We start from the raw sequence: 25,068 nt of genomic DNA, 5'->3' as shown, positions 1-25,068 counted from the left end.
TCAGCCACCATCACACTTGCGAGGTGGGTTGGCTCTCAATAGCCACCTCTACGGCAGTACATGAGTGCGTACTCTAAGCCACCCTAGCGGTGCGGCGGTAGTAACTCAGATCTCGCCATTGTCTCCTCCACAAGCCATCACAAAGGTGGCTCTTGGGGTGGCTAGATAAGATGGTATAAAACAAAACCCAAAAAATCAAAGGCATGCTGCAAACTGTTAACCATTTTCAGTTTGTATTTCAAGCGATACCATGATCGACCAGCTAATTAATAGATAACAATGAAAAAGTGGAAGACCATAGAGTGACAGTAAAAAATATAGTTTGAGATGGCTACAAATTGTAGCTGCAACAAACCACGAAATGTCGCATTTAAGACAACATGATTGTCCACTTGGGATGGATATATATATATATATATATATATATATATATATATATATATAGCAATTGAAAACTCCATCCACGTTCATCATTTGACAGCATATAATACATATATAAAAAGACTCTTTCCATTGTCAATAACCCTAGCCTTGTAGCTAGGGACATGCATTTCTTAATCAAATTACTAGTATTACCCAATTGAGGATCTTCATATCATGATTCATGGCTCATAACATAATAGCTCGACGAAGACATAAGGGAGGTATATACATGCATGCATGATTAGCGAGTTGGCATGGCCGTCGGGCATAGAGTAGTACACACATACACACATATATATCGAGTTGGTATGGACATGCAGAAAATTGAAAGAAAATATGGAGACTGAAAAAAGTGGTTGGGAGTAATGGGAATACATGATAAATAACATATACGGGGCTAGAAGCATTGGATCTATCATTGAATCCTCTGCATGCATGTCACCTTCACTACCTAGCTAATTTTTTCTTTAATTTGGGTTATCTATTGTCTGTATCTTTGGCGTGGTATATGAATATACAAGAACATATATAAAAGGTAGCCAAACATCAAGACATCCATCCATCATGCCATCATGCATGTGCTTTTGCTAGCTTCAGGCTTACAAATCCAGAATATATGTGTGTACACATGATCATGAATATTCTGATACATGATTATAAGAATCTTTTTTTTCCCATATTAATATAGCGTCAAGTACTTGAACTGTATTGAACTTAAATTTATTAGATTCAGTGTTGAAAATCAGTCATTAATTGGCAAAAAGGCCAACGGCTGTACGTCGACGACCCCACGTATTGCTAATTTCCATGCAGAATTAACAACCATGCAAGCGGCTAATATTATTAATTCAAGTTTACAGCATCAAGATTATTCAAGATAACGATTTTCGATAAAATGATCATAAAATTCATGCAAATTAAATTAAATAATATATTAAAGTACATATATATCCGAGACATCTACTTCAAAGTACTGATCTACCTATACTGCACCGACAGCAGATCGGCTAGAAATACTACTTGCCAAACGAAATACAGATACATGATGAAGTGATCTCTACGCTATTGAGGGAAAAAAATGATCAGCAGATTGTTAATCAATAATGGATTCAACTGATTTTGAATATTTCAGGGAAGATTATTAGGAAAACAAAAAGAATTATATATTCCATATATTAAAACCCATAGAGTTCATTGATCTTTAGTTTATGCTGTAATAATATATAACAACAATAGTTCATGTAATTAAGAAGCGTTAATGTACGTATAATAACGTACGTAGTATTGTACTCCTATTTGTTTTGGCCTTTAATGGATTTTGAATGACAAACTTATTCTTGATTAACACTAGTCTTAGGTCCTGTTTGGATACAGAAACGATTTCATCTTATCTCATCATTACAAATTTTTTAAATTTTCACACAAAATATAATAAACAATTCAACTTTTTTAAATTCTAAAACAATAATAATATTAAAAAATAATATTCTAACAATATTTTTTTAACTTTTAAAATTCATTTAAAAGCATCTCATCTGGTCTTCTTATCCAAACGGAGCCTTAGTATGACAGATTAAAAAATTAATACCCCACTTAGATATGTAATTAATGATTCATTTGACACCATCCTAAAGCTTAGACTGATCTTATAATTGTTTCATATACAAATTAATTGTCATCGATCGTATACACACTAGTACTTGACATGCATGGTGTATTTTAAATGGTTTTCTATCAAGAGATTGTCGTTATAACAATTCACTTAAGAATATTTCTCGTATGAATGAGTCTAATTAGAAATGATAAAATTCAAGATAAAGATCAGTTAATTTATTATTCAAATCTCCCACTCGTAACGAAGGGGATCGAAGAAAAAGCCTAGCTCACGCGCGCGTTAGAGCTATTAATTTGCCAATTAGTGGATAAAAAAATCAATATAAATTAAATTTGTTGACCAAGCTTGCTTTGATTAATTAAGAGCACATTTCATGGCTTAGGAATAAATCCGCAAGCTCTAAAATATTCCTTTTTTAGGATAAATTGATCAGCTTCATTGAAGAAAGAGTATCCAAATACATTATCATGGGGATATATTCCCATATCTATACAAATCCTAGTGATCATGTATAATACTCATGCAACTATATATACAAATTAAAGACAAAACATTCGATAACCAACATATATATATATATATATGATCATATATATATATATATATATATATATATATACACTAGAAGACAAACCTGTGAATTGAAAATTGTTATGTTTTTTTAGAGCATTCATGGCATTATAAGAAAACTGCTTATTTGTGGCCAGTTAATTCTAGCGAAATGACTATTTACAATCAAAATGAGTCTGTTTTGGTCACAAATGGTATTTTCATCGCAATTAAATGACCACAAAAACTTATTTTTCTTGTAGTGTGGGGTCCATTATCCACCATAGCAGGGAACCATCACATGAACTAAATATATGTGTGTATATATATATATATATATATATAATATTATTATATACATAGCAAGCAGGAAAAAGAAAGAATGATAACAATATATATAGATAAAAGAGAGAAGAGGAAGCCAGCAATTAGCCCAGATTCACTGCTCGCATTTTCTAATTTTTTGTCTTTGATGACTTGGTTGGATGTATGAAAATGATATTATTTAAAAAAATCATACCGTCCATTTATGAATTATCATGTCCTGGAAAAAAGCAAAATCGTTGTCCATAGTTTATTAGGGTCAATTTTTTTTTTAATTTTTGTTTTTATAATATCTTTGATGCATGGTACTGATCATTTAGGACAGTCCATCTTATATGGATGGCCAGGAATGCAAACAAAAGTAGTAGTTCCTCCTGATCTGTTTTATTCAAGTTGAAGATTAATATTTTCCGTATGGTAGTGCAGTACTTGGAATATTCATTGTATGGGGATGTGAATGTCTCTATGGAGTGTATCTATTTTATTTTAACTATTTTTCATACCTTGTCAAGTAAACCAATGCACAATTTTGGAGACCTTTATCTTTTTAAAAGAATGAATGATGTTGGCCTGAATCCAGAAGATTTCAAGTTTGACATATCTATATAGTAGGATAAGAATTGAAAAAAGAAAAGAAAAGAAAATTAAACCTAACAAGTAAATCGGTGTGTAAAGTATACCATCCACATCACTTAAGGCCTCGTTTGAATTTAAAACTTACCTCAACTCATCTCATCATTATAACTTTCTCAAATTCTCACACAAAATATAATAAACAATTCAACCTTTTCAAATTCTAAAATAATTTTTTTAAATTTTCACACAAAATATAATAAACAATTCAACTTTTATTCTACTATTTACAAAACATTTCAACTTATCTCTGAATTCAAACTACTCATTAAATAATAATAAGATTTGATTTGCAAGATTTAAATTTTAAAATTTATCTTTTAAATTAAATTATATCACGTAAACAGTGTGTAGTGTAGAGACTTAATTTAGAATAATAGTACTCTTTAATTTTAATTAATCAAGTTAGCCGATCACCCAAATTAGCTTTTTAATATCTTTAATAGTGTTGGTGAAAGTTAGGAAACCAAGAAAAATGGTCTGAACGATGACAAAATTCTATTTGAAACCGTTGATCTTTCTACAGGTTAATCTCCCAAGGTTCTCCATTCCATTTAAACAGCCTCCATGCATATTGGATTGGACCGATATGAGTGAGTCATACGGCTTATCTGTTTTCTAGACCAGAAAATCAGCCCTCGGGAAGAGTGGAAAATGGACAAAATAAGGGGAAAAAACTGGAGAAAATCATGACTACAAATATCACTACCAATTTTTTTTTTTTTGAATGCAGAGGACTTTGAACGTCGAGTTCATTTGGTGAACAATATTGAATATTTTTTGCATTCAAATCTTCAACATTTTGCTTGGAAAGAGACATCATTGTTATTATTTTGGAAATTTGGCAACAACCAACCACCTAAACGTTTCATTGAATCAGGAATAGCCATTATTAGAGGGACCTCAATGTTCAAGCTTTTTAAGTTCAACATTCATCTCTCTCTCTCTCTCTCTGGCCCTGTCCCATAGCACCTTTTATTCCTTCTTTTTATCAAAAAAATAAGGCCCATAAGCCGTATCTCTTACTACCCAGCAGTGAATATTAAACAATTTCAATTGAGTCAGAAGCTTGGGACACCTAAAATGTCGTTTTGAATGCCAAAAATCCTCGCTAGATACCCATTGCCCATTGGAGTATTAAACGTACATCACGTGGTTCGATGGCAGGAATTTCATGCTCTGATTGCTCTCCATAAGCATTTGGAAAAGCATACAAAAGATGAGTACATCAAAGTTTCAACCACCAACTAAATAAACTAATATTTTGCAGAAAATTGAAACCAACCTAACATACATGGATCATATGTAACAAAGTCCTTGTACATGAATCATAAACCAACCCTATAGAATATTGACAAAGACTAAATAAGCTTTTGCTCCTAATTCCATGGTATTGCAAGGTCAAAATAATATTCATTGCAATGTTCTTTCTCAGGGTGCATGCACAGCACATTAATTCTGTGGAGTGTCTCTATGTAGTCTTGACTGGAAGAAAATAGGTAAAGAAATACACCCAAATAAAAAAACAAAAATGCATACACAATACAAGAGTGTGGACGTCCGTGGTTGTGCTGATGCAAGTATGTGCGTGCGCATGCACTTAACTACAGAATGGCCAATCAGGCAGATAGATAATAACAACACATACATGCACCCAGTTTAGTTTAACAAATTGACTAATAAAAATAAACACCAAGCTCGAAATAATATATATATATTTATATGCAGAAAGATCATAACAGCCAATGGAGAAGAAAAACGAAAAGAAAAGAAAGCATCAAGTTTCAGTATATCTACACATTTACATCTGTATTCAGTTTGAATATAGTAGAGGGGCATATCCAATAGGGCATATGCAGGAGAAAGGGGAAGAAAGATAAAGATTAAGAAAAAGAAGATAATATTGTCATTAGCACGTAGCATTACAATTGAGATGGAAAAATTTGTTTGATCTTTCTGTTCCTCGTTTGTCCCAACTATACACGAAAGACTCTTAAGAGTTTCAGAGTGGGGATCTTCATCTGAATACACTTCCTCAATCATAGAGCCTCTCCTGCTCCCATACATCTACCAGAAACTCTATCATTTCCTATCAATAAAAGTTTATAAACACAAACAGCAAAATGAATTAGAAAAGTATTCCAACAGATGAAAGATTACCAAATTACAGAGCACACTTACAGATAGAGGAATGGGCTGGGGGAAAGGCTGTTTGGTCCCTAGACAACTTTCATAGGTCTCGTTCCAACTGCAAAAACACAAGTCAAACAGACATTTTTTTCTTGGCAAGTCAAACGAGCATTAATAATAGTGATTCTAGCCCATAGAGTGGGGAGCAAACAAAGTCATCATTTAATAATCATTTTCTGCCAGATATATGTGTTTACAATTAACTCTCCACATACTTTCTCCCTTCTTAATTAATCACAATAACACTTACATTGATCATGTATAAATTCCATTTCAAAAAGTTTGAAAACCAAGTGGGAATCTGTCATTAAAAACCATAAAAAAGAGCACTGCTTAAATCATTTAAAAAGTGATGGCTTTGCTTTTAGTAGATGGGAAACAGCAATGCTTATCAATTAACTTTCTGGATGGTTACTGCAGGATTTTAACCAATGAATTCATCATAAAAGGCACACGTAAGACACCTTAATCGGGGTTCCCGACTTTTTTGAGTTTGATCCCTGGACCTGCTACTTCCAGTCCATTGAAGCCTGGTTTGATTCCAGAGCAGAAGGCCTACAATCAACAAATGAACATGTTACGTGACTCCGTCTCACAAACCAGAATTGCACAAAACCAATAATCATGAATGCAACTCACCACAAGGAGGTAACAAAATTCTCCAGATCGCAGCATATAAAAACAACCATATTTTTCTCAGCACGTAAGTGGGAGATAAAGAATAACATAAGAGAACTTGCCATGATTTACAAAGTGAGAATTGCAGCTTGTGCTACCAATCCCACTGCCAGAATTGAGGGTCTGGTTTGATGTGCTGATAGATGAGATGCTTCTTTGAGACTGAATGGTGCTGTTGTCTGGGTCATATGTGCTGGTACTCCAAAAATCATCTGATATACTAGGTTTTCTCACCATGCGCCCTTGAATTTTCAGTCCCTTCGATGGCTCATCAACAGCAATAATTGGTGTGGGTTTAGAGCAGCATCCAAAGCAACCACTGTTCTGTTACAAACCAAGTTAAACCACATGTACAATAAATAACAGCAACCAATATAGCAGAGCATTAAGGCCAGATCAGTACATGTCAGCACTTGAACCAGTATAAGCAGTAGTCATCAACATTTTATTTCACTTTCCTTCTCCCAATTAGGGGAAATAATTCATGTTCAACAGTTGTGAAGCTAGATGCAGTGCCAACAGTGTCACAAAAGGGCCATCAAACTCAATACAATTACACATTATCAAGGACACCAGACAAAAAGCACACGGTCCTTGTGCAGTTTCTCATCATCTTTCCCTGATACGAATGGATACCAATAGTTTGAGACTCAAAAGAATAGCTAGAAATTTTTCTTCTAGAGAGTCTGGGCACTAACGTTGACATAATTTATAGAAGCTGTTTGAATACCCTATAAAAATTGAATGCAATTTGGCTTCAACTAGGGTCACTATAAGTAGATTCTTGTCAATCAGTTTTGTTCAGGATGATAAATTCACACTATAGCCTTAATTTGTTTCCATATCAAGGCTGATGTCCTGGTGCAGCCTTGATTAGTTCATTTCATTTCCATTTCACATAACGAAGCCTTAGGCACAGAAAGAAAGCACAAAGGGAGTAACTGAAACATGAGAGCAGATGGACAACTAGGAAGATGGTGAAGTTGATAGGGTCAAGCCGGTTCAGCAACAGGTGGAAAGGTACAGATTTGGAAAGCTTAATGAAAGAAGACATATTAGAGTACTTTTAACCCACACACGCAACATATATCTGCAATATTAATGTCTCTTCTCATTTTCAATGACATGTGACAGAGGCTACCATGTAGATCTTGAATGCTAAGATTGTGACTTACGAATTGTTTCTTTGCATTGGAAATAGATGCATTTCTCTCCTTCTGTGTTCCCAGCCCACCAGAATCGTATGTCCCCATTTGTGTATTAGTTAATAGCGCCATTCTTTTCAACCCATTTTTACTAGTTCATGGATTTATGGTTGGTTAATACAGGAATAGCAATTTTCCAAAAATAACACATTACCATCTCTATTACCAAAGCTGCTATCAATTGAGTTGACATATTGACAATTCACATGCACCATGCACACCAACTTTCACATACTTGAATACCATATATAATCCAATCTATATGCTCATATGCTTTTTTGTATCTTTATAAATATAGACTTTGAAGTCCGAAAATTTTATAGATGAGATATTTCTTAATCTCCAATCGTCTACAAGCTTAAAAGGTATGCGGAGGCAATGAACTTCCTACACATATGCACTGATGTGAAACTTTATTCCCTTGCTGAGGTAAATTTTAAATACTCTCAAAGGAACAAAAGGAAAAAGAGATCGGATTGCTATTAATGGCGACAATGTTTGAAATTTATAACAACATGCTGACATAAACAAAATAAAATAAACGTAACAGTTGAACAAGCAAGTCAACGGACATTCCAAAAAGGGGCAAATAAAAAAAAAAGGTGAAAGCCATAACAAACATTAATAGCAGAAACATCCCTAACTGAAGTACTTTCCTTACTTTTTGGACACAAAAATTCAGAGCAATCAATTCACTCGACAAAAGCAAGAAAAGTACTCGACAAAACCAAAATCAAATTTGAATAAAACTGATTATCGAGAATTAGGGTCCGGAACCGAGGACTTACCCTGTGCAAGCAAGGAAGTGACGGATCCAAGCACCGATCGAGCTATTCTGCATTACCATAATCGCCAAAAACTCAAACAGAACTTAACAACGACACATAGATTCCGAGAAAACCACCACCGGACGGCAAATCCTGAGCGAATTCTAGGGTTCTGAAATGCCGTAGTGTAAAAAAAACACACACAGAGAGAGATTGCAAAATCAGAAAGCTGAATTCTCTTGGACTTGGGATTTATCAGAACCAATTGGGTGTTATTTGATTTCCAAATTTGATGGGCTTTTCAACGTTGCCGCCGTCTCTGACATGTTCCACTGACTTCGCAGTCGACTTTGAATAGAGTGAAGCTTTTCTCATAGAGTGAGTAACAGTAACAACTAACAACAACAGTGCACTGCAGTCTCCTTATTTTACATTTGTAATTTTATTTTATTTTATTGACAAAGGATAATGCATAAAGAATTTAATAATTAAATTTAAATTAGATAATTAAATCTTGTCCTATGAATCATACGTTATTTTTGCAGTCAATATTTATTTATTTATTTATTTAATAAGAGACAAAGTATTCTTAATAAATGGATAAAGCTTTTCCTTGAGTCACATCACCAGATAAGCTAAACACATGTTTCAAAGATATCATAAATCTTGCTGGGCCATATAGTCGATAGCTTAATATTTGTGTATAAATACACATATACACAGTTATATATGTACATTAATATTAAATATTGGAAGGCCAATATATTTGGGATCAATTGACAGTGCTTCAATTTTTTACTAAGAGAATCAATGATCGAATTTCTCATTTTCATGTAAAAAAAAAAATATATATATATATATAATATTGGAAGGTATATATTTTGGAAAACTTGCTATATTGACAAAAATACTAACTAATACCACAGGTTTTTATATCCGTTGATACGACAGAGTTTTGGTCGGTATAATTTATTGAATAATTCTACTTCGCATTCCACACACCACACATTACGTCTATGAATAGTAATGCTACTCATCATAATTTTTTTATTATTTTCTCATCATCTTATGATATGGTATTAGATGATTGGATACTATTTATTACATTTTATTAATAGATCTATCATTTAGTGTCATGTTAAAAGATATTGAGAGAATGATAATAAAAAGAAGATAAATAAATTTTATAATAAGAGTCTTTAGATTCGATCGATTACATTACCAACCCGGTTATCCATCGTTATAGCACAAACTTGGCATTGTAGCAAAGACAGAAACGTCATAAAAGTACAAAGAAAAATTCTAAATATAAACTCCACACTCCTGCACATAACTTAAAAACATATGATTTTACTCTTTTATCCTCATATTTGAAAGAAAAAGAGTAAAATCATATATTTTTAAGTTGTGTGTAGAGTGTGGAGTTTCTGTATAGCATGACCCAAGTACAAATATGCAAAAGAGAAACGTTTTACAACAAGCCTATTGCTATTGGGCGAAAAACAGCCCACCAACAGGCTGACTACACATAAGATGAAGGGTCTGTAGCATAATAGAACGGAAAGCAGCTGATTAATTCATCTAATAGCACAATTCACCACTGGATGACACACTGCATCAAATACGTTTGAAACCCAGCCTTCCCATTCGAATATGATTTTCCCTTCGAGATCTTGCCGTCACCACCACCAATGGTTTGATTTTTGTACTTTGTTTATCTCTTTTGCTTGGGGAATATGCCTTGGACATCATCTGGATGTAGAGTCTCGATTTTTTCTTTTTTGTCCTAGGAAGCTCTCTTTTTTCACCCCTTCCTGTTACTTATATAAAAAAAAAAAATGTGTTAGAAAATGTAAATGGTTATCTCTAATTGAATAGGTTATGAGAAATATGTAGGTGCACTCTTTGTTGAAGCAAATAGAAATTGTGAACACTAACTGTTTGTAAAAAGGTATTCGAGAAGCAGACATATGGCTCCTTTTTTGGTCTCCGAGAATCACACATGCAATATTTAATAACACTCTTTTTTTGTTCTTTTAATATATGGCTCCATTAATTTATGTTTTCTGAAAGTTAGTTGATTGTGATTCAAAATATCAGTAAGTTTAAATACAGTTCCAAATGTTCAATTTTCAATGTTCAGGTGCTTGAGAGTGAAAAATATAAACAAAGAAAAAGGAAATGAAACTGGGTCTTGGCATGTTAACACTGATTGGCGATTGCTTTACTTTCAGTTTGATTTTAGGCCTTGGCATGTAAATGTTTAAGTGCTTTACTTTGAGTTTGCTTTTGGGTCTTGGCATGTAAAAGGAAATGCTCAGGTGCTTTACTTTTAGAGTGTAAAAGGAAAAGTTTAGGTGCTTTACTTTCAGTTTACTTTTGGGTCTTGGCATGTAAACACTGATTTGAAAAAAAGTTATGATTCCCAATCCACTTGTGTTATGGAGTATACATATTTTGACTGATCTATTACTGTTATCTCTTATGCTTTAGAAAGAGAGTTTTCTTAACACTGTTTGCTGTCTCTTAACAGAAAATAATGTCTTGAAATGTCTATGCTGTCGTGTTATCTGTTTGGCTGGGAAGGGTCGCACTCCGTCGCTGTTGTGTTATCTTATCGTTGCCGTCAGAATGGGGGGGGGGGGGGAGGAGTTTGGATAAGGGATGAGATTTAGTATAGGCAAGTGCATAATTAGTCACATAACATGCTGACGTGGTAGAATGAGATTGGAGGGCTGGTTATAGCTTGTCTTCAGACCGGCTGGTCTCCAGGTTTTCTCTATGCAAAATTAGGCTCTGAAAAAAGATGTATTTCTTTGCTTGGAAGCCACCTTTTCTTGAGTCTTGTTTGGTTACACAAACTATCTCATCTCATTTTATCTAATTATTATAACTTTTTCAAACTTCCCTACAAAATATAATAAAGAATTCAACTTTTTTAAATTTCAAAATAAAAATAATATTAAAAAATTCTATTTTAACAATATTTTATTCAACTCTCAATTTTTATCTCATATATGTAATCAAACGAGGTCTTACTCTCTCCTAAGAAACTGCAACAAAAAAATCCCATCTCTACTAGTATTTCTTCTCTATGATCATGGTATTCCAACTCTAAGCCATGCCTTCAATATATTTTAAGTTACAAGGGCCAGAGTACTGAATTATGCTTCAAGGAGAAGCTTTTCTAGCTCCAGAAAAATAGACTTTTCCCAACTTTTCAGTTGCTTCATAAAGATCTGCCCAAGATTTGGAGAACATTTGACATCTGCAATCTCAGGCAACCTTGTTTACTCCAATTCCTACTCTTTTCTTTCTTTCTTTCCTCCATTTTTTAACCATCCCTTTCAACTATGGCTGTAGAATATAGCATCAGATTGAACAGAACATAAAAAATAAGGTCAAGAGTTGACAAAATAAGCATAGCAGCACAGAAACAAAATTACACAAGGCAAAAATCAGTAACATTTGTTCCTCATCAAACTTTGTCCCCGTCCCATTTCATTCTCGCCGTTCCAAATAGAACGGATGCTAATTGGACTTTGTGGACAGGATGGATGCCAGGCCTACCCTCCATCCATACATTATTGAAGAGTCCGGCCTTTTTGGTATGAGAGAAGCCAGGCCAGCCCTGAAGTTGTGACCTGAAAAGTTATCCAGTTTGGTACTCGTATCCAAAGACCTGAAAAAATTGAAACCAACAAGTATATTACTAGCTATTCCAAGAAAATATTCGGTACCCTGGGTGTGCATTATATGAGTTTAAGCACTAGATAAACAATTCAAACAGGTAGTGGCTTCATTTCCATCAAGCAAAGTAGGTGGTCCCTCAAGAAAGTTCTATCATTTATTTCCTCAAAATATGCTCAAGGCTTCAACAAATTTAAATTATGAACTTATCAGTTTGTCATTACTCATGCATTTGTGCACCAAAAAAAAGAAAAAGAAAAAGGGCCAGGAACAAAAGAAAAAGGCATACGTAGGAGGAGGCTGGCCTTCATATGAAAATGTTGACATGCCTTGTCGTTGCTTATGTTTAGGATTAGCTGTGCATAATACATAAACACGACCACGACGTTTAACCGTCTTACAAAACTCACACATCTTCTTAACTGCCGACCGTACCTTCATTGCTACAGAAGAACAAAATTAAGATGCCATCAAACATAATGACAAATTACAAAGTGTGAAACAAAAAATATGGTGATTTAATAAGAGTTACAGAATAGGGGTCATTTCCACAATATCTGTCAAAGCAATCAACCAACATTAAAAATCATCAATGAACAAAAGCTCTTCCTGAGGCACACGGAAGAAAGGGTGCACCATAACAATCCTGAATAATCGAATTCATACGCAAATATAAATCCAAAAGATCATGCATGATATGCATATGCACCGATAACCAGAGCACAAGTCCAGGGGGTGTGTATACTACGGATCTTGGAATATGTTGTGGGATGTTTGCAATTGTATTGAGTCATAAAGATGTCTATATCTAAACATATACATTTATATATTACGTATAGGAAAAATTTCAGGACAAAACTTCTCTGCTACTGAAATGGCCAAACATTTTAGGCCCTCCAAAGCCTATAACACTGCATAGAATGTAAATAAAAAATAATCACCTTGATGATAATCTATGAACAATTATAAACAATTACTCAAAAATTACAGGAATGTACTTGGTCGTTAAACATACAATTTCTAACCTTCTTTTAGTTTAGTTCTTAAAACGTACGGTACTAGATAGTTTCTACTTTCCATCAGTTCAAGGGTCCCAATAAGATAGATTCAGAGGTTAAAACCAGCAACAAACATAAGTCACAAAGTTGAAAAATCTTCCGTCGAGAGAACCGGAGCCCCAAAAGAGCATCTTTCCCCAATCCCACAATTCGATTCTAAATTCTGAAGTCAAACAGTCACCTTCAAATCTACACTTTGACAAAAGAACTAGCATATAAATTACTCGTACAGCCGATTAGACTAAGTTCCGAGTTATAAAACAGAGAAACCATTAAAGTGTTATTTCGTAAACAGAGAAACCCAAAAATTCATAAAAGGTGCTACAAAACCCTAAGCGTGACATTAGACAAATGGAGGGGAAAACCTGTTGTTTTGGCGAAAGCGAACGTTCGGCTCGGAAGAAAATATCTTTCCGGACTTTCTTCCTCTTCGCAGTGTGTTTATGGAAAGTAGTACATGTCTGTGGGCTCACTGGGCTGTGAAACAGTATTTTGGGCTGGTTCCAGCCCAGCACAACAATGACCCGAGGTTAAAATAATAAGACGGGTAACGTTCAAGCATTCAGGCCTAGAGCCCAGATCTCTTAAGTAGTTTGTTGCCGAGGGCCATAAGAGAATTTAGTTAATCGAGTCGAATCAACACACTATGGGCCATGGTCATCATATACAAAATAGAGATCTTCAATGATTTATTATCATAAGAGTAATACTACATACAGTCGTAGAATATACAAGTACTGCACAATTACTTTAAAAGATAGTAGGGTTCATTATTAAAAAAATTAATTTTTTTTTCACGTGGGTCTCTATTTACTCACTTTTTTCAAAGAGATTGTGCGGCACTTACACACTCAACGATTATAAATATCATATCTCTTGTCATAATTAGATTGTCCAATTCAAAAAGAGATAGACACTCATGCAATATCAAATGCTTATATGGGTCTACACTACCTAAAAAATCTCATACAAACAATCTTAATTACTTTTTCATGACTAATAAGAATAAACAATGGGTGGATTGTTGTTAATTTTATAGAGACCATTTGACTTTGGATTACGTGCTAGCGAGGCAAGGGCGGTTGTTTGAATACGACATATAAAACTAAAAAAAAAAAAAGATAATCTGTTGGCGAATTAGAAACAATTACGTATTGTTAAGTTGTTGTTTAAGGGATGTTCCAACCCAAAACACGACAGGCACATCAGCTGTCGTCATTCCCACTAATGAAGTGTATATAGAGGTTAATCAACCCAAGGTTAGCATCACCAAAGTTGAACCTTATCTTCTAGAAGTACATAAGCAAAGATGATTAGCGAGAATTGATAATGGGCTAATGAAATAAACATGGTCATGCATGCATGCCAAACAAACAAGGATGAGGTAAGATGTTGAAAAATCATTGGAGACCACCTTGTATTATATGTCAAATGGGGAGGCAATAATGAGCAAAAACATTGGATCTTTGTGGTAAAAAAAAAATCTTCTCTTTCTTTTACATTAAGAAATGTTACACTCTGGGTTGCTGAGATCACAGAGAAAATGGATTCAGGAAGAGATTCTGCACACGTAATGCTCCTTTTATAGAGAGGTTGATTGGTACTTCACTGTGAATCGGAGGAAATGTCATCATACTCCACCACCAGTACCGTAAAAATCAAGCATTTTTTGGGAACCATTTTGGGTCCTTTTTCTATACAAACTCACCAAGTTCCCCCCCTCCATTGGTGAAAGTCGTTTTTTTTGCTTGACTACTGTCTACCCAAACAGTTAGTCCAACATCTACTATTTTTTCATGGAAAAATGCACTCCCTTTCGGTCTATATGAAATCATGAATTTGAACTTTCATGGACAAAAAACTACACCCATGCATATATATATATATATTCATTAAAGGGACTGCTACGTGTTAGGTTTTGGGAGCTGGCCCTAGTTTCTTAGAAAGAGAGACTCCTTATTATCTCTAAAAATCCCCTCATCTCTCTTTCGGTGCGGGGGGAGGAGCCTCCCTCCCTCATCTCTCATTTCTCTCATCTCTAGTCTTCTCATTTTCTATTTCATTTTTGGGTTTTTTTTTTTTAATTTTTTGGGCTAAGTATGGAGGAAGACTAATATGTTGCTCTTTGGCATCCGGCGACCACCATGGAGTGACGTGTGAGCCACACGTGCGGCCCAAAGAGAGCGTGTGTATTCCACGTGTTGCCACTCAGGATGCCTTTCTGCCACCACGCGTGGCCTTTCTGGGTCCAGGACCTCCAGCTACTCCAGACCTAATCGTCCGCCATACCCTCAAGGTGGCTTGTGACTTTCACGCGCCATCACAACCACTGTTTTTTTTTTTTTCCTACATGGTTGAAAATGTGAATCTATATCTTTCTAAGATGTAATTCGTTATTTTTCTTTTTTTAATTTCTGTAATGTCTTTTGTTTTTTAGAAAAATAAAAATAAAAATATATATAGTCTCTTGGACGTTTGTCCGTAAAGTGTGTCCTCAACTCTGTCTTAAATGGAGTATGGAGTTTGTTGAACTCTATTTTGGACAGAGTTGTATTGTCTCTCAGATTTTAGATCTGTAGAGGTTTGCAGCATTGGACTAGACCATGTCAGTCACGGGTGTGTAGCGAGGAGCTATTAATGTTGTAGTTGGCTTGTAATGTATGTTTTAGGTTCAATTTGTAATGTCCGTTATTAATGAATGCAATATGCTTTCTTCTCAAAAAGAGGGGAGAGGAGGGACTGCTACGTTTATCGAGAATTCTCACTGAATGTGTATTTTTTTTTTTTTGCTATTTTTTCAAATATTGTTTTAAACCCTTTAAAAATTTGTAAAAAAAATTCACAGTCATTAAAAAATATTTTTAAAAAAAATACAATCGATACCCACTCTCGATGAGTATTCTCGGTAGGGCAGGACTAGCATTTCCATTCATTAATTGCCTATGCTCTCTAGCTTCTTTTTAATCAAAGTATTAATTGCAGGGAATAAATCTTAAGAACACATGAAGAAGAGGGTTTAGGTGCATATTTCTTGACTAAGCCAAGGAGAAGATTGCCAAATTTAGTTTTATAGTCTAATTGCTAAAGAATTTGTATGCGGTTTTGGCCTATATATGCTCACTAGTTTAATTGCTACCATTATTTTCTTTTTCTTATAGATTTGGGACAAATATACCTTCATTAGTCTCAAAAGAGTAGTTGTGGGTCCAGATATCATAGCCAACAAGATGTTACTATAATCATATCCAGATAGAAATTAGTATTAACCTGTCGACCAATCCTATTCTTTTTTAGCTAAAAAGGCATAAATGTTGTTAATTAATTATTTTTTATGACTATATTTTTCTAAATTTTTCTAAGTGTTTATGTCTCACTTTTTAAGAAAAGAGCTCTAAATGATAAAAGAAATAGGACCGTTCATAGATGTATGTTGACAAAACTTCCTTTCAAGGTATTTGCCAAAGAAAGAAGAAGCCATTGGACCAAGTTCTAATTTGGCAAGTGGGATGAAATATAAAATTTTCATCTCATCTCATTTCATTATTATAATTTTTTTAAATTTTTATACAAAATATAATAAACAATTTAACTTTTTCAAATCTCAATTCAACTTTTTCAAATTTCAAAATAGTAATAATATTAAAAAATAATATTTTAAACTTTTATCTAAAATAAAAAATTCTCATCTCACTGTACAAATCTATTAGCAAGATTTTCAAGCAGTTTTCTGAATCATGGAAAATTCTTAGCTACTCTCGATGTGATATTCTTATCTTATTATATTAAAATTAATAACATAGTTATATTTAATTGTTAATTATATGGGTAACCTTTTATCTTTTACTCTTTTTTCACACGTTGAAGCGGCCAAGATTGGGGAAACAACTATTTTAAGAAACAGCCAGGAAGTTTCCTTCTTAGCGTGTAAAGTAGATTGAAATAAGTGGGACGTTTGGATAGTGAGACGAGATGAGATGAGATGGTTAGAGTTGAATAAAATACTGTTAGAATATTTTTTTAATATTATTATTATTTTAAGATTTGAAAAAATTGAATTGTTTATTATATTTTATATAAAAATTTAAAAAAAATTATAATGATAAGATGGTTTCTGTTATCAAACAAGCCTTTTAACTCTTCTCCCAAAAATCATGTACAAGAATGCAAGCCCATGTACCTTGCCAATCACGTTAACATGCATTATTTTTTGTTTTTGTTGTTGTCAATCATGTTAGGTATTGGTCACCGAAGCTCCTCTCTATAGTGCTCATGAATCAACTTTGACTATAGATCAGCAACTTTGGCTATTTGAATGAACAGTTCAAATAGCAACTAAAAAATGTAAGAAAAATTCAGGGCACCCAAAATCTTAGGGAACTTTTTGGCCTTTCAGCAAAGTTAAGATTAAAGGAAAAGAAGAAAAAGATAAATCTTCTCAAATTTGTGGAGTGTTGGCACTAAGAAGCTCTAGATAGATTTAAACCTAACAATTATGTTTCCAAACTTATAAGAAAGCTCTCTTATGTGCAATCCATCCCTTCCTCGACTCATTTCTTTTTCTTGTGCAACGATATATATATATATATATATATATATATATATGTCATATAATTTAAATTACTTGTGTAAATATCAATTGAAATTGATATGGCATACTATGACACAGGAGTATCACGTATCCCTTTTCCTATCTTGAATATATTTATATAAGAGTAATGTTATATGCAATCGTATAATGCCCAAGCGTCATACAATAGTTTTGAAAAAGAGTGAGATCTACTATTAAAAAATTATTATTTTTTAATGTAAGTTTCGTATTTATTCACTTTTTTCAAAGTGATTGCATGAAATTTGTGCATTCACGACTATAACTATAATTTCTTTTTATATAATAAAAACCATTTGCTTGAAAAAAAAATTGCCACAAAAAATGAGTCTTTTTCAACATGACAATTTCTTACATTCTATTCGAACCCGTATCATTGCAAAAGTGTTCCAATGCTTCACGGTGACCAATATCTTCATGACATTAATATTAAACTCATTTTACACGACACATGCTTGTTTTGGCTTCACTTTAGAAGTTCATTGTCTTTGACTTTTCTGCAATTTCTTTTCCTAGCTATATCATATAGGTATGGGACCATTTTGCATTTTCACATCTAGGAATACGAATATTGAGTGTACCCTTTGATTGAAATAAACCTATCCAATGGGATGCATACATGCAAGTCACTTCCGTGAGGGCAAGATCGACATTAAATCTTGTAAATATGCCATCAAAATGATTAAAAATTTATTTGTTATTATTTATTTATCTCTTAATCATTTGATGCCACCTAAAAAATAAACAACTATGGTTAATAAGATGATCAATAGTACAGTAAACTTAGTAAATTTTGATCGATTCCTCTCTCTCTCTCTCTTACCATTATCTCACTTCATCTCTGCTCTGGCCGCCTGCCCCTCTGCTTCATAGAAAAATGTATCCAATCTAGCAATGTTTGCAAATGGCCTGCCCAATTCAATCTCTTCCCAAATATATATGAGAAATGTTAGTTGTAATCGTGAGTGTATAAATGTCATATAATCACTTTAAAAAATGTGATTAAATATGAGATCTATATGAAAAAAATTTATTTTTTAATAATAAATTTTACTTTTATACAAAACAATTATACGTCATTTATATATTTTATAACTGTATGTAACATTACTCTATATTTGAGATGAGAGGGTGGCAAGATCAAAGATAAGCAGTTTTATCTCCACGACATCTTTTTTCTTTTTCAGCATTTTTCTATTGATCCAATCATTCCCACACTTCTGAAAATTTAGAACATGCAATTACTAAAGACACGAGGGACAGAAAAGTATTTTTCATAAAAAAACATAATAAGAAACAAAGGAAATATGGGGCGCGCAAGGAGGCAGCCCCCACAAACAACAGATCAGTGATGCCTCTAAACTCAGAAAATGCACAAGAAAATGACAAAACAAGTTGAGATAATGATTCTGTTCCAAACATCAATGCAGCCCACCAGAACTTTCAGTTGCCCATTCTGTTTTCTAGAGGTTTTGCTTTGCTTAAACTTGTCTCCAACACATGCTTGCCATGTGTTCCCTCCTACAAAAGTGTTCGATTTAGATGCCTAGCTACTTTTATATATATGTGGTGATTGGTGAACGAAAAAGAAAACATGACAACAAAAAACATTACTTTTTGTTTGGTTGGATAAAACAAACGATAATTTTGGCTTAAACACGTACTACTCCTGACTTTGATGAAAAGCCTATAGAGTCATCTCTTTCAATAATAAGAATAGGTACAACACTACTCAGGAATTCAGGACTTAAAATCTCAATCTGGTTGGCACCTGGCCTTCAGTGTTAGGTTTGCATTTATGCCAAAACAAAAAATGGGGTCAATTTGTCAGACTGTCCTGCACGACTGAAATGGGGGATTTGAATAACGAATATAAAAGTTAAAAATAAAAGTTAAAAATTAAATAAAATATTATTAAAATATTATTTTTTAATATTAATTTTATTTTAATATTTAAAAAAAATTAAATTATTTATTATATTTTATGTAAAAATTTAAAAAAATTATAATGATCAGATAAGATGAGATATGATGAGTTGAGATATTTTTATATCCAAACAATACTTAGTATAAAATAATGAATATTTTGATAATTTCATATCGCGTTAATATGTGAAATGATTAAAATATCGTATATTTTAAATGAAATAAATATTATCAGTTTCATTTGAAATGGAGAAGGCTTTGTCAGTAATTACAATATAGAACGAGAAATAAATAGGGAAGAAAAGAAGATCAATAATGTCAAATTTTCATAGTCTTGGGAGTTATTATAAGGTGGTGTTAGCTGGTCAATGGAGAAGACGTCTTTATTTATTTTTGTTGGGTGGTTGGAAGAAGAGCTTTGGGTTTGGGATGAGAAGGAGAAGCATCTAAAGCCAAGAGCTTTGTTCGCACATGATGCTTGGTATGCATTTACAAAGGCATGGGCATGTGATGAGGTCTATATCAAAAGGAGTAGAGACTGTTCATAGGGTCCACCTGACAACTTAAAATTCTCTTCCTCTTTGTGTGGAAGTTGCCGAGAAGAGAGAAAGTAAAACAAATGCCTCTACAGCACATGGGTGCTTTTATTTTTATTAATATATTATACATAAATTTGAATTTATTATTGTTATTATTATTATTTTTTAAGTGGGAGAAGAGTTTCGATATCTAGACCTTTCTTTTAAAAGTTGAAGGTTATGTCAATCGGGCCTATCGATAATATATTATGCATGCAAACATACATATATATATATATCATAGAACTTATAGACATTTTTAATATATAGGTTTTTAGATGCATTCATTTGACATGTTAAAAAATGTTTAAAACTTCTTACTCCATAAGATAATTCAAACGATGATGTTTGAGAGTATTCCAAAACATGGTAATATAACTTTTTCAAAGTTGAACTCAATTTATATTTTCATGAAATTAAAAGAAATTCCTCAAACTTATAACGGGTAATTTTAAACTATACACGGGCAATTTCTCTCGGCATCATTATTTTATATTTTTAGACATGGTATCAAAATATCACAAAAATCACATCAAATTAGGACTAAAGATTTTACCCAAGAACATGACCAGAATGATCTAAACTGGTCGAGGTTCCACTCCAACCAAGATCATATATAATTTCTTGATCGAGTCATAAACAATTTGGATGGGACACAAGAGAGGGGAATTGGAGGGCCCTTTCCTGAGTAGGTGCTTGGGGTGCTGGGGCAAGGAGCCCCGCACCCCCAATAGCTTGCCCCCTACTCAGATTACTTACAATTGGTGGCTTTATCCTAAAATATAAAAAGCTTTCTTGCTGAAAAGATGCATCACAAGATAATTGTCTATGCATATATGTGTATCTGTTTGTATATTTGGTGGAACCATTTCAAGGAATATCATGAGCATCATGCATATAGACAAAAAAAAAAAAAAAAAAGGTTTATAGGGTGGACCTAAAATTGTTGTTTTCACATCCCCTCTTATGAATACCCACTGGTCAGGAAAGTGGTCTAAAGGAACCCTTTTTGGGTGGAAATAAAAGGGTGCAACATTCAGTAATTTCCTGTTGTTTTCAGGCTACAAAACACTATGCTCTCTCTTTATGGTAACTGTACAAACCCTGTGGTTTTTTTCTTTTTCTCTCTTCTTTTCTTTGTGTTTGTACTTTGTACCCCCAAACCATCAATCAATAGGCTCCTTACCTTATCATGTTTTATGGGCTTAAATAGATGTAATCAAGTATCATAACTTGTGAACACAGGTACCTTCACCAAGCAATAAATAGAAAAGAAACAAATACTGTGAAATAGAAAGGGAAAAACTCGTGAGAAATCCCAATTTACACTGGCCAATAGAATCTGGACATATATGAGGTTTATATGTCTTATGGTGGGTGCTAATCTACTGAAGCAGCTCTCTTCCTTTCTCTCTACTCTCCCCGCACCATTTCCTCTCCGTTTATTCATTTTCTCTTCTCTACACAGTGCCTCTCCTGATTCTCCTCTCCTGGGCCCTCTTCTTTTTCTCCTCTCCGTCGAGTGCTTTAGACTAACAGGTGGTGGACTATTAGCAGGTAAGGGATACATCAATTGTATTTGCGACCAACAGAGGATTTTCCTCAATCATAACCTTAAAAAAGATCGAGAGTGGTGGGTGAAAGATTGTTTCCACTCAAATCCAACAACCTTAACGATTTCAATTCAGTAAAATAATTTTAGATTATTAGTGAGTGCGGGTTCATTACCGATGAGTGCAACCTTGGTGTTCTTGGTCTGCTGCACAGCAGCCTCAGAGGCCCTTATGATTCCCACACCATGTTTCCTTGTATAATTACGAAGAAAACCTGGTGTCTTAAGGCAGGGCGAAGAGAACCAAGAAAAGGCCTCCATTGAGAGAGAGAGAGAGAGAGAGAGAGAGAGAGAGGCAAGGGAATGGAATTTGGCCTACCGTCGAGAGAAGAAAGAAAGAAAGAATGAACTGTGTGAATCATGATTCTCTACATGCAATTCTATTCTTCAATTTGCTACAATTCTTACGTGTAACCTCATTATTTGTAGGTGTAAAACAGAGAATTTCGCCGGATGGTAGCCTCTCCCAAATAGAAACTACTGCATGTCAGACCAAGAAAAAATTACAATCAATATTTGCTGTTTTAGCAGTCTCTGCATTTTACATGTCAGACAAAGAAAAAAGGAAAGAAAAGAAAAGAAAAGAAATAACAGAGAAGAAACTAGAAAAAAGGCAGTGAGTTCATTCTCCTGTGACCCTGTCTCCCCAAAAAAAAGAAAAGAAAAGAAAAAACAAAACTTCTTTAGATGCCAACTATGAACAAAACCCAAGAAATTACTCTTTGGATTATTAACAAAATCCACTACCAGTTTCCAAGAGGATCCAACCCCTGTATCCAATCAGTTTATGAGAACGGGAACCGCAGGCTTCCTTCCTAATACTTATGACATATCCTCCGAGAGAGAGAGAGAGAGAGAGAGAGAGAGAGAGAGAGTACATTTACAGACAAAAAACAGGAGTTTTATACAGAAGGTCAATCAATAAGAGTAGGCCAATCGCTGAACCCCACGATCCCTGAGAATTCCATTGTAGAGAGCCACCCTATTGGCTGGCATTCCTCTGGTTTCACCTCTGCTGCTCTTTCCTAACTTCGTTGGTGTTGCTGATGATGAAGAAGAAGAATAAGAAGAACAACTGTTAATTGCATCATGCTGCCTCCTATACTCCTTCCCATCCCCACTTGGATCCACCACATCTTCTGCAAATTGCACTCTCTTCTTCTTCTTCTCTCTCTTCTTTCCCTCTATACAGCCACCAAACACAAAACAAAAACAAAAAAAAAAAAAGAAAAAAAAAAGAACCCCCATTAGCATAGACAACAAGAATTGAATGTATGCGAGAGAGGTCAATGCAGAGAGGACTTTTTTTTTTTTTTTTTTTGTGTACCAGTGCTACTGAAGATACAAGGACGTAGAATTGGTGGCGAGGACCGGGAACTTGATCGACGGGGAATTGGGTTGTTGGGAGAGACTTTTGGAGACGAAGCACGAGGAGGACAGCGGTGCCGGAGACAGCCATGGCCGTGGCCAGGACTACACCTTGTGGGCTTATCATTGAGGACATGGATGCAAGAAACAAGAAGCAAGCAAGCCAGACTAAGGAAAAAAAAAATTAAGTACATATGAATGTGAAGATGTAAAAAGCAGAGGGGGGGACTAGGGAGGGGGTGTTATATCTGTTTTTTACGTGGTGGTGAAGAGGGCCAGATGTGAAAATATATTATATTTTGAAACAAATGGGTATTAATTTTGAAAAATTTTAAACATAAGTCTCCACATTATTTAAAAATATATAATTTTATTTTTTTACATAAAATATTAAATATAAAAATAAAAAAAATAAAATTACATATTTTTAAGTAAGTGATGCACGTAATCTGAAATTTCAGTACAGCATAACTCATTAATTTTATTCGTATACAGATTCAAAACCAAGGGTTGGTTTTTTATTCTATTCTGCTTTATTTAATATTATATAATAAAAATGGAGGAGTAAATTAAATAATAAGTCAAGGTGAATGTGCATTTAAGTAGGCATGTGTGTGATTGGGCTTTGAAGGAAAGGTGCGTCTGTCAGGTAACATTTGCTCGTGCATCGCACGGCAGTGTCAAAAGACAAAGTGACATCAGTTGCTTCTTCTGTGTGGACAGAGGCTTAAGAAATTCATTAATCACCACCATTGTTATGCCTTCTAATAATTGCGTTTGTTGTCTCCATTCCATGCTTTCTTGGGGTGTAGCTCTCTGATATGCTGTGTCTCAGCAGCTGTGCTTGGATGAAGAATGCTTTGTTTATCATGTAGGGGAGGTCCTTGACTTGTTCAGGCATAATTTTGAACACAACTCCCTAGTTAGTAGTCTGTAGATGATCTTCATTGGAAGTGACGAAAAGAACTAGTAGGGACGGGACTCATGCATTCTACTGATGGATTTCTATGTAATAGACTTGTTTTTCCTGAGTGTTGGTTTGTGGTTATGGGAAATACTTTAACCATCAAAATTATATAAAAACAATCATATAAATTGACGTGGCTTGATATAATTAGTCAGATTATAAAATTATTTTTATTGTAAAGTAAATCTAACATATCAAATGAAATCACGTCAGTTTGTGAGATTATTTTGTGTAATTATTTTATCGATGTAAGAGTACTCTTATATTATATTCTTGTTATTTTTGGAGTTAAAAACACTTATAAGGATCACTTCTGAACAAGTAAATTAGAGTGTATTTATAAACATCAATCTTTATAAACACTTGTAAAAAAAATATCATGGAAGATTGAGTATATCTTCCCCAACACAAATTAGTTGTTATAGGTGGATTGGCAACTCAAGTTGTAGGAGATAGAAGTCATGAGTTCAAGTTGTAGATCAGCCTCATCGTAAAGAAGGGATTGTTGCCGTGTGTACACAATGCCCCCCTGTAAGCCCTCATGATATCCTCCTATATCACAAGATTTTATGCCTTTCTGTGAATGTAAGAGAGTTGAAATAAAATGATTTTCCACATTCCTTCTTTGTTATTTTTTTGGGTTTATTTTTGTTTATTTTTGGTGTCTTTTATTTTCTTTTTATTTTCCCTTCTTAGTTTTATGTGTTTGGATTTTCTTGGAAACGCAAAAGAAAAAAATGATTGATACGACTGATGCAATTGGATAAGTAAAAAAAGGGCTTTTGCTGAAAAGTTGGACAGAAGGAAGTATTTAGCATCTTACGATGCTTGAAGCCTCGACCGACAAAATATTGAATCAAAATGAATACAAAGAAAGTG

At 34.0% G+C, this 25,068-nt stretch overlaps 3 protein-coding genes across 3 annotated transcripts; all 3 read right to left on the bottom strand.

The window, feature by feature from the left end:
- Positions 1–5,309: 5,309 nt before the first annotated feature.
- LOC121250823 lies at positions 5,310–8,803 on the bottom strand. The gene is made up of 5 exons (XM_041150054.1): positions 8,406–8,803; positions 6,475–6,731; positions 6,199–6,289; positions 5,726–5,792; positions 5,310–5,633 (listed from the first exon to the last, which is right to left on the bottom strand). Exons 1-5 carry the CDS (start codon positions 8,462–8,464, stop codon positions 5,580–5,582), a joined length of 528 nt encoding a protein of 175 aa, XP_041005988.1. The 5' UTR covers positions 8,465–8,803; the 3' UTR covers positions 5,310–5,579.
- Positions 8,804–11,742: 2,939 nt separating this feature from the next.
- On the bottom strand, positions 11,743–13,597 carry LOC121250973. Its single transcript, XM_041150241.1, has 3 exons — positions 13,498–13,597; positions 12,364–12,517; positions 11,743–12,066 (listed from the first exon to the last, which is right to left on the bottom strand). Exons 2-3 carry the CDS (start codon positions 12,513–12,515, stop codon positions 11,916–11,918), a joined length of 303 nt encoding a protein of 100 aa, XP_041006175.1. The 5' UTR covers positions 12,516–12,517; positions 13,498–13,597; the 3' UTR covers positions 11,743–11,915.
- Positions 13,598–22,551: 8,954 nt separating this feature from the next.
- On the bottom strand, positions 22,552–23,468 carry LOC121248106. The gene is made up of 2 exons (XM_041146462.1): positions 23,182–23,468; positions 22,552–23,038 (listed from the first exon to the last, which is right to left on the bottom strand). The coding sequence occupies exons 1-2, from the start codon at positions 23,414–23,416 to the stop codon at positions 22,773–22,775; spliced, it is 501 nt and encodes a 166-aa protein (XP_041002396.1). The 5' UTR covers positions 23,417–23,468; the 3' UTR covers positions 22,552–22,772.
- Between the last annotated feature and the right edge of the window lie 1,600 nt (positions 23,469–25,068).

Source organism: Juglans microcarpa x Juglans regia, chromosome 2D (genome assembly GCF_004785595.1).
Source record: "Juglans microcarpa x Juglans regia isolate MS1-56 chromosome 2D, Jm3101_v1.0, whole genome shotgun sequence".
NCBI classification, from domain to species: Eukaryota; Viridiplantae; Streptophyta; class Magnoliopsida; order Fagales; family Juglandaceae; genus Juglans; species Juglans microcarpa x Juglans regia.
The sequence above is the reverse complement of the archived record's forward strand: the minus strand, read 5'-3'. Positions and strand labels throughout refer to the sequence as shown.